Source organism: Nothoprocta perdicaria, unplaced genomic scaffold, assembly GCF_003342845.1.
Source record: "Nothoprocta perdicaria isolate Ctin4 unplaced genomic scaffold, notPer1 scaffold_340, whole genome shotgun sequence".
NCBI lineage: Eukaryota > Metazoa > Chordata > Aves > Tinamiformes > Tinamidae > Nothoprocta > Nothoprocta perdicaria.
In genome coordinates, this window is record NW_020455578.1 from 61,382 (window position 1) to 74,692 (window position 13,311).

The window sequence follows — 13,311 nt, forward strand, 5'->3', positions numbered from 1 at the left end:
TGGTAAGAATGGCTGGACAACAGAAGGAAAAAAAGGGGGGGGGGGGGGGGGGGGGGGAAAGCATTGCAAACCACCAGTTGAACCATCTGCTATTAAATAAACCAAAACATGGTGAACTGGAATTCAAATTGCACTGTCCTCTGTAAAACACATTTTCAAAATACAATGACTGCTTAACGTACCTGACTTTTGTATTTTTCCACCTTCATGTCTAGCTACTGATCGCCCTCAAGTACAAACTCCACAGACAACTTCAGCTTCTTTAAGAGTACCATTTAGTTTTACATTTAGGCAGTGGAGTACTTTTCTAGTCAAAAAGTACTTATGTGAACCCATAAAAAGAGAGGAAAAACACAGGAAAAAAAAAAAAAAAAAGAAAAAAGAGAGAGGAAGGGGAAACGGGTAAGAATTCCCTACCTAAAGAAAAATTATGGACATACAACAGGTCTTGGAAAGGATCTTTAGGATGCTAAATCCTAGATGAGAGTCTAATTTTTTAAGACTGGCTGTGCTAACTCTGGAGTAACGGACAGTTTTCTAGCTCCCTCTCTCCATTCATTTGTTCTTAGGAACATCCTTAAGACTGTGAAGACACGTACTTGGCAGATACAGAGTCTTGCTTTGCCTTCAAGACCCATCTCCCAGCTTGGCCAACCACCCCATCTCATCGCTGTTGTTGTAGACATCGCAGCCCCGCACAACAGTGGAAAACAAGCACTGAAGAAACGCAGCCCACAGCAACACTGGTACCTTGAACACCGTGCTCGGCTCTTCATTGAGGTTCACGCGGGTCACCACACGGCCYGAGTTCTCCTCCACGTCGAAGATGCTGGCGCTGTAGGGGAACTGCACGACGTCCACTTTGTACCGCACTCGGCTCGCCGGGGTGCCCTGCAARGCAACAACAACCCAAACCCATTGGCCCAGGCTTCGCCCCTGTGAGGCTGGTCAAGGTTTAAAAGGCAGCAACAGTAACACAGACCACGGTGAAGCCAACGTGCAACCTGCCTGCCTGACACAGGCGGTTTTTGAGGAGCCTTCTCAAAGAGAAGCTGTATCTCATGGTGAAAGAGCAGCAGCCTCTCAATGAGGAAAACGATCAGAGATTTGGAAAGTTGTTAGAAAAACAGCTGAAAACAAAAACAAAAATGTTTCACTCACAGAAAACACTTAAAACATGAAGTTGACCATTGCTTGTGTTGGTGACTCTTGGGGTTTTTGATGCAGAAGCAGGATCGTGCTTCAGGTGGGCTAGTCCTCCTCTCAGCAACATCCAGTATATGAGCCTAGCTACCTGCTTTAGGTATTTCCACCTCCTAGATAAATAATGTTGCTTTTGACAAACAGCTTCCGCATGTATCCATTGTATTCCTCCCACAGCACCGTCGGGAAGGAAGGATCCCATCTTGGGCCAGGAAGGATGCATTTCCAAGTGCACCGGGCACTCAGCATCTGTGTTTCAGTCCCAAGACACTGTTCCTAGGCAGCCATCGCCTGTGATAAGCCAAGCTTGGGTCTGCCAAATAAACCTGGAGGACTGATGAAGTCTTATATGGAAGACCATGCTTAGAGTTAAAATTATTTTGCTAGGCTGTGCACATTAAAGAGGTGCAAATCCTTGAAAATGCCAGAAACTGCCGAGATCGCAGTGTAACAACGGTGATTACACAACTTTCCCCCTGACATTCTGGGATTTAGTTCATCAACACTGTAATTAAGGGCAAATTACCTGCTGAAATCCACTCTACTTTGTTTAGAGAAATGGTCCTCATATTTGCTTGGGAAGCTAAAAGCTATCATCATTAAACATGCACACTCAAGGTAATTTGGTTTTAAATAAACAAAATTCACATCATGCTATTCTTCCTGATATGGCCATTGGGTTGGCTTTCCTCCTGTCATCTCTGGAAATAACAAAACTGAGATTTATTTTCATTTACTGTATTCTGGCACCAACACAATTATGAGAAGCTCCAGAGAGACTTAGTGGGGAAATCTATTTATAAGTAAGTTTTAATCATCTCAAATATTCATCATCTTTTGCTTCTGTTTTGAATTAATTTAGATGCATTCTTATGTCAACAGCAAAACTCCAATACACTAGGCAATATTTGCAATTAAACCAACAGAGCAATAGACTTTACATAGCAGGACTCATGCCACAAGCATCTTTTTTTTCCCCCCTCGTTTTTCACTCATTTTTGGATACCATTCTAGAATTCACTAATTACAATTTGTTAACGTTTTATTTAAGTGGGCTCCATTTCTAACACACATTGCAAGCTGGAGGCGACATTCTTGCTATTTTAACAGGAATTTTACCCCAGCAGTGACTTCAGGCATGAAAAAAAAAAAAGCTGTGGAGTGTGCAAAACACCCAAAGTGCACATTTAAAAACAAATATCGCATCTAAATGTACCATCATTAGGGACCTAGAATCCCATTAGGTATTCATTATTCATAACGAATAAAGACACACCATCCATAGGTTTCAACCAACACTGGAAGTGTTTTACGTCACGGAAAGTTGACCGAGGACAAACTGTAGAGTTATTTCAATGGAAACTATTGAGGAGCACTAAGGGCAAGCACACACAGCTGGCTGCACATGCYCTTCCTAACACGCTGCAAGTAAAGCGACAATTAAGCACGGCCCAGAATTCATTTATGGACATGTTACTGATGGTCTGCAAAAGCAGCATTACTGCTCCTTAAAGGACAGTGATTAAAAATGCTTTGCATGGGATTCAGAAAAGAAACATGGTCCAAATGTTGTGGTATCCAGGCACCAGCTTGGGCAGAGGAGGGTGCAGAGTTAGCCCTTGTGGACACTACATGGAGATACCACTGTTCCCAAAGCTGCTGCTGCACCACTAAAATTTCCACCTCCCTAGAGCAGCAGGACCCTCTCCTTGGTTTAGGCTGCTCAGCTCTGCAGCGAGAGGCAGAGAAGAGGCATGAACTCCTCTTTCATCTGCTCCTTTGGATCTGAACCCCTGGGATTAGAGGTTCTCCAGTGTCCCTCAAGTCTTGGGTAAACACATTGGGCCAGTTCAGGTGTGAGCAGCTCACAGGGATGGAAGCGGTTTCTTGAAGGAGATCATGCCACACCATGGATTTCCTGGAGCAGGTGATTCCGTCCCTTCTCAAGAGGATGTCTGCCCTTCATAGGTGGGCTTCAAACCAGCTGTGGGCTGAGAACTGAACACTTATGCACAGAAACCTTAGGGTCACATGYGCCAGCTCTAAAATTTGAACCAGTTCAATCCTTACTAAGCAGCTTGGTGAAAGAGCCTGATCTAGCAAATCCTGAATTAGTAACTGTAACATGCTGCATACAAAAACAACATAAGCTTTTAGGACTGTGACACGAAACAGCTTTAAGAGCTCATTACATTGACAGCAAGCTTCCCTTAAACAAACCTGCAACGGGTGCTTGCAAATCCAGCAGGAACCGTTTGTGAGAGGCTGAGCTCAGATGGCTTTTATCTCTGATCAAATACCTGCAAAATCTCTAATTAAATATCTTCTGAGCATTTCGTTTTCAGCACGTGTGTAGGAGGAGACAATAGGGATGAYTGGTCTCATTTCACCAAAGGGCTTCATGGCACCAGACTGCTACAAGGTGTCACCAGACCAGACAAACCATTCAGTGAGATGTGGTGAAGTTGGGGACACAGGTGGCCCATAAAAAGTAGAGGTCTGCATCAGGTTGTATTGAAAATAAATTAAGACTATGCAGGCAAGAAACAGCCTGGCTTTGGCAAGGATTACCTCAATGGAAAAAAATAATAAAAAGGCATATATGAATCCTAAGAACATGGTCATAAGGAAATTAAGCATCTACTTAATCTAAGCCTCAAATAACTGAAGAAACTCTCCCTTGTAAATTCTTGGAGGATTAAAGGCACTTAGAGGAGATAGCTAAAACTACCTGGCATCTTTCATCACCTCAGTAACGGATACACTGATCATGGTGAAGAAATACTTAAGACATGCATAAGAATAAAAAACTTGGACATGCTTTTCGTATATGCGTTATATATTTAGTTTTGATTTAAGTCAAATCAACCACTCAAAATCCAGAGGACTCATCCTGTTATGTCACAGCAAAGGAATGGGGACAGAAGGGACAGAGAGCAGTCACGAGGACCCTCTCCATGTCTGATGGATAGATTYGGTAAGACTGATGAATGAAAGCCGAATGGAGATGGGCATCTCCATTYGGAGATGGGTACTGCCATGATGCTCAGAAGCGCTCGAGAGGTTCAGACAGTGACTTTGTTCCTGCATGGAGGAGTGAAGGTGTCTCACCACCATGAAGAGTCCAAGATATCCTTGGAAGGAGCCACAGGGCATATGCCACCTAAAGGGCACTACCTCACACTCATCAACTCTCTACGCTTGATTAAATGTTAAGAGCAGTTGAGTGTGGGAAAGTAAGAAACGCCTGGGGTCAGGCATCCTACTCACTCACCACCTCTCAAACCCAACGTACCAACGTGGCCAAAAGCAAATGTCAGGTTTTTCTCRCTTCCTCCCTTCTCTTGGCCTCTGTTCCTGCCATCTTTGACACTTCCTTCTCTTTTATCCCAGTCTTATGCCCATAACTACAGACTTTTAGTCCTGCTCTCCTCAGAGCTCCCTTTTCTTCTCATTCCTCATCTTAAAAATACATGTTTTGGTAGAGGGTATTATCATACCTGCSCCCCAACACTGGAAAAAAATGTATTATGGACTGCAGCAATAAACGAAATACATTGATATTACATATATTAGCAACACATGCAAATCTAATTTACTGCACTTCAATTACCAGAATGGTATTTCAGATTAGATTTAAAAAATAAAATGTAAAGCTAACTTCGTAAAGAACAATTATCAGTTACTGCAAAAGGAAGAGAAATGAAACTGGAAAATAACAGAAGTAAAAAACTGATRAGAATTTAAAATGACACTTGCTCAAGATGAACCTTCAAACCCTACTTTGGCCGCTAGCAAAATGCATTCATTTCCAAGTTTTAATTGACATTTCACTAAGGAGTTGAAGGAATAACTATCAGAGCTCTCTCATGTCTGCAGGCCAAGATTTTACGACCACTTCAAAATCCACAGGTTAAAACAAAACCATCATAAAACCCCTACTTGGGATCATCTGAATTTAACACAGAGATTTTTGGTTTGACATTAGTAATTGGTAATCATGACACATTTTTGCACCCCAAACAACCCATCCTCTACACCTGTCTTCTAATGACAATCCATGAAGGTTGACTTTGGTGGCCTCATCTGTTGCCACTGCTGTCACCGCCCTGGCTCCCTGGGGACTAGGAGGGACCACTGGGCCCACGTAGGCGCCTCCCAGCAGCCCTGCCCATGCCTATGTCTGGAGAAGGAGCAAGCCCTGCTTCTGGGTCACCTTCTCCAGATGTTGCTTTCAACCTGCTCTGCCCCTAGGGCAAGACTATGAGACCAACTGCAGCCCCACTCCGGCGGCCTCAGGGCTGGGCAAGGCGAGAAAACGGTGTCTTCGGGAGCAAACGGAAGGCCATCAAGAGTGGCCAACCTCTATCTTCTGCATCCAGACCCACCCTTCTCCTTTTATAATAGTCTTGTCCTTACGGCAATTTGAACAAAGGGGCTCCCGCTGGACGGACAAAAGGCCCTTATTTTGTCTAAAAATTTCTAGCAAATTTGTACCAAATCCCTCGTGACCCCACTGAATGTCACAGCCAGCTTGAAATAATGTGCTGGTAGCATAGAACATCTAAACAGGCTTAGGTGTTCATAGTTTTCTCGTCATCTCTTTTCCCTTCTTCTTTTCTAGCAAAATCTGTAAGCCCTCAGCAGGAAATAAAACACTAACTTAAAAAAACTGTTCTACTTTAAAAACTATATATATATAAAAAAAGGAAACTTCGGACTTTACGGCTATTTTAGTCCTTCTGTGCCYAAGGGCTAGCTTTATTTTTCAGTATTCACATAAATCAAAGCAAGGCAACAGTTGATCTCAAAAACATTACGATGACATGACTGTTCTCCGCTCTTACGCCTGTTGCAATGGCAAAAAACGGTGTCCCCCACTTTGCAATTTGTGCCTGTCAGGCACGTTCATTGATTTCTCCACAGACACAGAAACTGCTGCCATAACTTCCTGCAACCTATACAAGATGCGAGGAAATCACCTAAAAGGAATCTGGGAGAAGTAAGTATTTTAGTTGGGTTTTATATCCTCCTATACACATGATTCTGTGTCGTGCTGAAGAGCACACAAGCTCATCTGCATCCAATTGTTGTATTTATCCACCTGTGTAACAGCAAGAGCTGCTAGAAATGGGAAAAGTCCAGAAAGAAATAGGCAAGACGTGTCTGCATAAAAGATGATGGGTTGATGGGATTATTCTTTTTTTTTTAAGAAAATGTGAAATGTGCTAATTGCACAGAATTAAAAATATACAAGCACACACAGATTCATTGGGTTAAGTATTTTGTAAGGCCAAAATACTGTGCTATAAAATAATCAAGAATCTAAAATAAATACTGATACAGAAATGGAGCTAAAATGATTCTCTGACATTGAAACAGAGCATTCCAGTACATGGCACTTGGTTCACTGAAAATGTACATTCAAAAAATCATCTAAGCTACTGCCCATTTGTGTCGCATCMCAGCCATCAGCCTTTAAGGTGTGTGAAATGGTGCCTCCCAACAGTTTCCTTCCAAGATTATCCTCCTTGTGATGTCAAACAGCCAGTTAGAAACTACACCCGGCTGGCAGCACATCTTTGAGGCTTACTGTCCTCTGTGTGTCATCCTGTCCCCAATTTTTGTCATCTTTTGTTTACAGGAATTACTATTGCCCTTCAGAAGGGCTAGTGAGTCAGAACCAGGGGTTCAGCTCTGTCAAGTGCTTCAGGCTTCATCCCTGACTCAGTTGCACCTGGCTCAGACACTGCATGCCCAGGAAGGAGCACCAGGACTCATGACAGTCCCCTTTGGTGTGGTGAACGTTAGGTCACCTAGGAGGACTCAAGACATCTGATTGCCTTGGAGGTGCAGAGCAGCAACCCAATCTTTTTGCTTACCGGGGGATCTTGGTCCTCAGCTGTAACAGTGGTGATAACGGTGCCCTTGGCTGCGTCAGGAGCGACCATTCCCCTGTAGAGCTTCTTGCTGAAGACTGGCGAGTAATCATTCATGTCCTGCGAAACACAAGGGAGAGTTCAGGGCTCGAGGGCCAGCGAAAATTACAGACACATTTGCAGTTGTGGCTCTTCTTTGGGGTTGGTTTTCCAAACTCTAGCCCAATCCCTCCTTCCTATTTGCGATTCCCTCCCATTACAAATACATATATAGAAAGATAAATATATATATATATATTATGTATATGCATATGCACTCATATGTATGTGCCAGTATATACATTAACTAGTGTTCTCTGGGCAAAAAGTGCAAACGTAGGGCAACGTGCACTGACCTGCATACAGAGCTACAGCTCTCATCCAGGATCTTGGGATAGTCAAAAGTTTTTGTTTTCACCTGTCCCAAGTCACCTGAAAGTCTCTTTTTTTTGAGGCCAAAACACTCTCCTTGTGAAGCCCAGCAAATTTATCTACATATTCCTTTCAAAAAATAGAAGTATGTATCTCTCAATCTTAATTCTTATTGTAATGTAAAAATTGGCTTCCAGCTTTCTTCGCAGAGCCACCCCCGTAACTTGAATTTTTCTTCCCCCACCTCTGCTAAAGCAAAACACACACTTCAGCTTTGGGACTCATCAGCCCAAATGCACCTAAAAGCAAAGGATCTGGGCAAAATTTATATAACGGCGCTTCCAACCCGTTCAAAGGAAGCTGTAACTCCCCATGCAACAAGCACTYGTGTGCTGCACTAAATGTCATTTAAAACATTCATCCACATTTTGTCAGTAGAAATTATAGCAAAATAAACATCTATATTAAAAATAAAAAATTGCTCTTACAAATCCACGTATTGCAGATTGGATAATTAATWCAAGAAGCTCGGCAGTTGTTCAAACTGCAAACTTTCCCCCCTCCATCCTCCCATTTTAAAACAGACTTTTAGATCATCAAATTCAAATGAGAGGCAACGAGTCAGGTACTTCAAATAGCACTCAAGGGAATACGCTTTGGGGAAAAAAATAAGAATTAAATGCAAACAAAGTAGCATTTCCTCATGGAGTTCCAGCCACCACATGCTCTACTCCCTCCCCTTCTTGACCCGTTTGCGAGAAGTTAATTTACTCCATTGAATTATTAAGAAGAAATAACAATAATAATAAACTCAAGGACTGTTTTGCACAGGCAATCTCATCCTGGCATGTGTACAACACACCGGCGTTGCTTCTGCTTTGCCTCCTCAAATGCCTCCGGGAGCAGCACAGCATGAGAGCAACCTCATACAGGTCAACACCCAAAACTATGAGAACCATGTAAAATCAGATTGCTTCACTTTATTTATATATTTTTTAATTATGGGAGGATTGTGGATCCCTGGATGTTTTTCAGAACCCCCCAACCTTCTAGGAACAAGATGTGAGCAGCCAAGACACCTTCATCTCCATCCACAGGAAGACCATCCATAGGTCAACACCTTAACTCCATTAACTTAGCTATCTATACTCACCTATACGRTGCCATTATTTCCATTTCAAGTTATGTACCTAAAAGATTTGTTCAAAGTTTTGACTCTAATGAAAAAAAAGCACCTATCAAGCACCCCAGCTAATCTGCCAGGACCAAGGCTGGAGGATTGAACCACAGCAAGTAATCCCTGGGGTTGGGGTAGTTTGGTGATAGCAAGATATTTGCGGATGCTCACTGGAACACTGGGTTTTCCTCCATCTGGAAATTCATTCAGATCCATGTTCAGAACAGTCCCAGCACTGAGATGGAGGGATGGACAGGGTTTTAGCACCCATCTCACTGCCCAGCTTGCAACAAGGCATTGCTAGAAACTCCAAAGACAGGGCAGGTACGGGCAGTGCAGGACCACGTATGAAGAGATGCATGGGGATGTATGAGCTGCACATATAGATATGTGTTGCAAGCCCAGATCTATATGCAGAAACACTCCCATGCAGAAACACCCCCATGCATCAAAACACCTTCTGAATCAACAGGCGTGTAAAGGGACAATAATGCAAGGGATAAAAACTATAAGCCATAGAAGGGAGCATCCAGAACGCCGTGTACCATCAGGGGCATCATCTACCCCACCATTCATTCAGGAGCTAGGGCTGGACTTGGTGCTTTGAGGACCGTCCTCACCGAGCGGATGACAGGAACCGTCCCACTCTCGTAGCTGCCCAGGACGTGATGACCTTGTGCCTGCACAACATATTTTCTACCTTTGTCTTTTCTTTTTAAAAAAGGTTTTCTGTTTTTCTGAATACATACCTATTTGAAGACAAATGCCTTAAGAAACACATTTTGATTCTTTCAGAAATTCGCTATGTTGAGAGTAAATTCCTTTTCCAGAAAAAGTTTGAGCCACTTCTTCCTTTGGTGCATAGACAGAAAAGGCTCAGGGAATGACATCAAAAGCTATTTGGTTCCTGCATCCACTTGGAAAGTGCTGAGGAAGAGGATGKATGAGTAGGAAACCCTGGCACCATATCTCAATCTGAGAAATTTTGCTGAGATGGAGAAGCACTGCAGAAATATTCCTACACCTTTGTGGTCAGCACCAATAACCTGAGATGTCCCCTTTCTCTGTCATTATTCAGCGAAGTTGAACTGAGCTGAGTAATTCAATAACTGAGACAAATAATTCAATAACTGAGCCAAAGCTGACAAATAGAACTCTTCAAAATATTAAATGGAACCCAATGGACCAATGCCACCAAACTAAAACAGGTAGTAAAACTGCTCGTGTCTGAACTGTAAATAATTTTTAATTTGTGGATCCTCACAAAAACAAACAAAAGACTCAAAAGAACAACATCAAAAACCAAAATAGCATCAACCCCACATTACTGGCGAGAGAGCTGAAGGATGAAAGCGATGCTGTAGCTCACCTTCAAAAGCAACTCATGGTGCAAAAGTGCTAAATAAGCCTGTTTCCTCTGCAGCTCTGTATTTCACGCAGCAGAAACCCAGAGGTAAGATGCAGCGTGCCACATCAGCACTCAATACACCCGAATGGTTCATAAAATTACAATTTATGAGAGCTTTAACTGAAATATGACAGCGTCACTTTTGCAAACAATCTTACTGCCATCTTCCAGGGATGCTAAAGGGCTAGCTGTTTAGATCTGCCGAGTCTTCACAAATCAGCCTCTCTGCTTCATAAATCCACACACCCTGGTTTAACTACGTAATTCCACAGAGCAGAATAATTACAGCTGCTCTAAACTGTGCGATTAACTGCACTAGTCAGTGTCGGGAAAAGGCAGTTGCTTCCTGCAAAGGGAAAAGGAGGAAAGCAGCTCTGCTGCCAGGCTCCCAGGTTTCACCTCGCAGGGCTGCCCAGATTTTGGGTGTTGGACAGGACTTTTCCCTCTCACCTTGATCCTCACGGTGACAGTAGCAAGACCGGGGGGCATGGTGCCCTTGCTGTCGAAGGCTTCCACTAGGAAGGTGAAGGTGGCTTCCGTGTCGGAGAAAGACTCATAGTCCAAGGACTTGAGGAGCGACAGCTCTCCCGTGTACTTGTTGAGCGCGAAATACTGCAGTGCTTCCTGCGTGCGAATCYGGTAGGTAACGTTAGCACCGAGATCCACGTCCTTAGCCTGGAGAATGCAATACAGGGAAAAAAAATGGTAGGAAAATCCATTTTCATACAAACACAAAGGCAAACCTATTTCCATCAGTATGATGAGCGCCACACTGCTGAYTACTTGAACTGCTTGTTTGACTAACAGTCTATCTGCTGCTGGTTTCAGAGCAAACCCACCTTCTTGAAGCCATCTGAGGACAGACCCTGCTCGTCAGGACGCTGACCTGAACACTGGGATGACGCGTAGACTTCCTTCAGGAAGTGACTCTCTGCTGTCTTTAGATATCTAGCTTAGCCTTGAGCATTTAGCTCTCCAAGTATTTTTTATAGTCCATGAGGAGAAGATGAGGACAGCCCCAAGGGCCTGCTTCACTTGAACATCTTGGACAAGCACAGTTSTAACCACTTCCAGAGGCAACTTGTCTGCACTGACTACAACACAGGGTCAAGACATTTCAGTTGTCTAAATTACTTGGATTAAGTCCTGTCTTTGTGAGCGAAGAAAACGGTTGGGAGCAACACGATCAGCTTCCAAGAGCAGAAAAAAAGACACTGGAGAATAAAACCCCCTTCCAAAAGGTGTTAAGTGCAATAGTAGCACGCTTCAATTTTTCCAAAGAAAAACTGCAACATACCCTGACGTTTCCAAATGCGTTTCACCACGTAAGTTAAAAACACGCATCTCCCTGTTGTCCCCTTACCTCTATTTGCAGGAAGACGGTGCCAGGCGGCAGGTTTTCTGGCACACAGACCGTGTAGGACGCGTTGGTGAAGACGGGGCTGTTGTCATCAATGTCCAGCACCTTGATGGCCAGCGTGAGCGTGGAGCGGCGGGGGTCGGCGGCGCCGTCCGTCGCTTCCACCGTGAGCTCGTAGTAGTCCCTCACCTCCCGGTTCAGCTTTACTGCCGTGTAAATGCTCCCATTGGACGTGATGCGGAAAAGGTGATTGAGGTTTGCCAGGCTGTAATGAACTTGCCCGTTGACTCCGGCGTCGGCGTCCGTAGCCTGGAAAAACGGAGGAAGAAACACTGCAGTTMAGGGCATATTTTAAATGCAAGTCATACCCACGTGGGAGCACCAAGCTGAGAGTCAAACCCGATCTCTGCCTGTTGTGATTTYGCTCCGTCGGTCTCTTGGCACTCACCTACCCTACCAAGCCTCACATTTAAGTATCAGTAAATAGACCTTGCTATTAATTACTAACCCTTCTAGGGATGGACAAGATTGAGATAACTTTCTTTCCAGAGTTGGTAGATYCCTAACACAGTTTGAAAGTTGATCCTTTTTTTTTTTTTCCCCCCTCCTTAATTAAAGGCCTGATTAATCACGTCACATGAATTAAGCAAAGGGCATTGTATCAGCAAGATGGTTGCAGTTATTTCCCTTTATAAATGAGAATATGGACCACAGGGAGGACTGCAAGAGATTCGGAGGCTTTGTTATCAGAACAGCCATCAGGAAATTCCTCTGAATCTTTAATAACAGTAAAGGTGTTCATTATGAGACTTTATAATGAAACCATTTATCTTCCCAGAAATCAATTAAAAGTTAATTAAAGTTGTTAATAGGAAAAATTCCACTCCTCTTTCCTCCTGCTCTACATCAATGCAATAAGCTGTAAAAGCTACAACTTCATAATGACCAGTCTATAGATAACACAACTTTTTAATCAAYGCATGGCTGATGAAGTTAGTTTACAACTGATCCCATTTCCTCTGTGGTCCTCTGAGAAGCCTCTAGCACCCACTGCTGCTTCTCAGATCTACATGACTACCACCATCTCTAACAGAACTGGCTTATAAAGTATGAGAGAAGGAGGAGAACCTGGAGACCTCAGAATGCAACTAAATCATTGCTTTATTTKTATGGTCTATGTGGTCTACAAGACTACAGCCTCCATCTACTATGGGAAAACCAGATTTCAACCACCAACTACACTCCAACACCAAGAAAACTTTCTGAACGTGAACAATGATGTCCCAAAGTAACGTATGATCTTCCTCAGTTCTTAAACAGCTGGAAAAAACAATTCTGGGACACCCAGATTACCAAAGCCTCTCCGAAGGGGTCATTAGTTCTGAAATACAACGACAACTGTGTAAACGTCAACAATATTAATTGTAKCATTAAGGGTCGTTTCAGAAGCGGCCTCCCACCGACACCCGCGGTGGACAACGATGGGGCKGAAGGGGATTGAGGGCTCGTGCTCAGGCCTGGGGCTGGGGGACTGCAATGTGACACAGCAGCTTGTGGAGAGGAGCCAGCACAACAGGCAGCCTCTCGTCACAGCCCAAAGCCGAAACGCATCCGCTCTACCTCCACCTGCACCTCCCCAGCATTCAGCTTTCCCTCTGCTTTTCTTTGGGGACATGTGATCTACGTCCCCTACCCACCTGGATGACGCTTTCTGCTCTCCAGCTGTTCTTATGGCACACCAAGGCTTCTATGGATTTTTATTAGTATGACTTTTAAAGAATTGAAAGCTTTAAACTACATTAAAGTACTAAACTACATTCAAACTACACCTTTAATATAATCAAAAACAATAAATAATACCTTCCGCTATAGA

At 43.6% G+C, this 13,311-nt stretch overlaps 1 protein-coding gene across 1 annotated transcript in view; it reads right to left on the reverse strand.

Annotated features, from left to right (window-relative positions):
* PCDH15 (protocadherin related 15) overlaps positions 1-13,311 on the reverse strand; it is a 129,784-nt gene that overhangs the window by 42,275 nt on the left and 74,198 nt on the right. Inside the window, exons 18-21 of the mRNA XM_026043910.1 lie at positions 11,442-11,747; positions 10,529-10,753; positions 7,086-7,202; positions 751-891 (exon numbers count right to left, since the gene is read on the reverse strand). Of these exons, the coding sequence (XP_025899695.1) occupies positions 751-891; positions 7,086-7,202; positions 10,529-10,753; positions 11,442-11,747 (789 nt within the window). The remainder of the gene's footprint in view (positions 1-750; positions 892-7,085; positions 7,203-10,528; positions 10,754-11,441; positions 11,748-13,311) is intronic.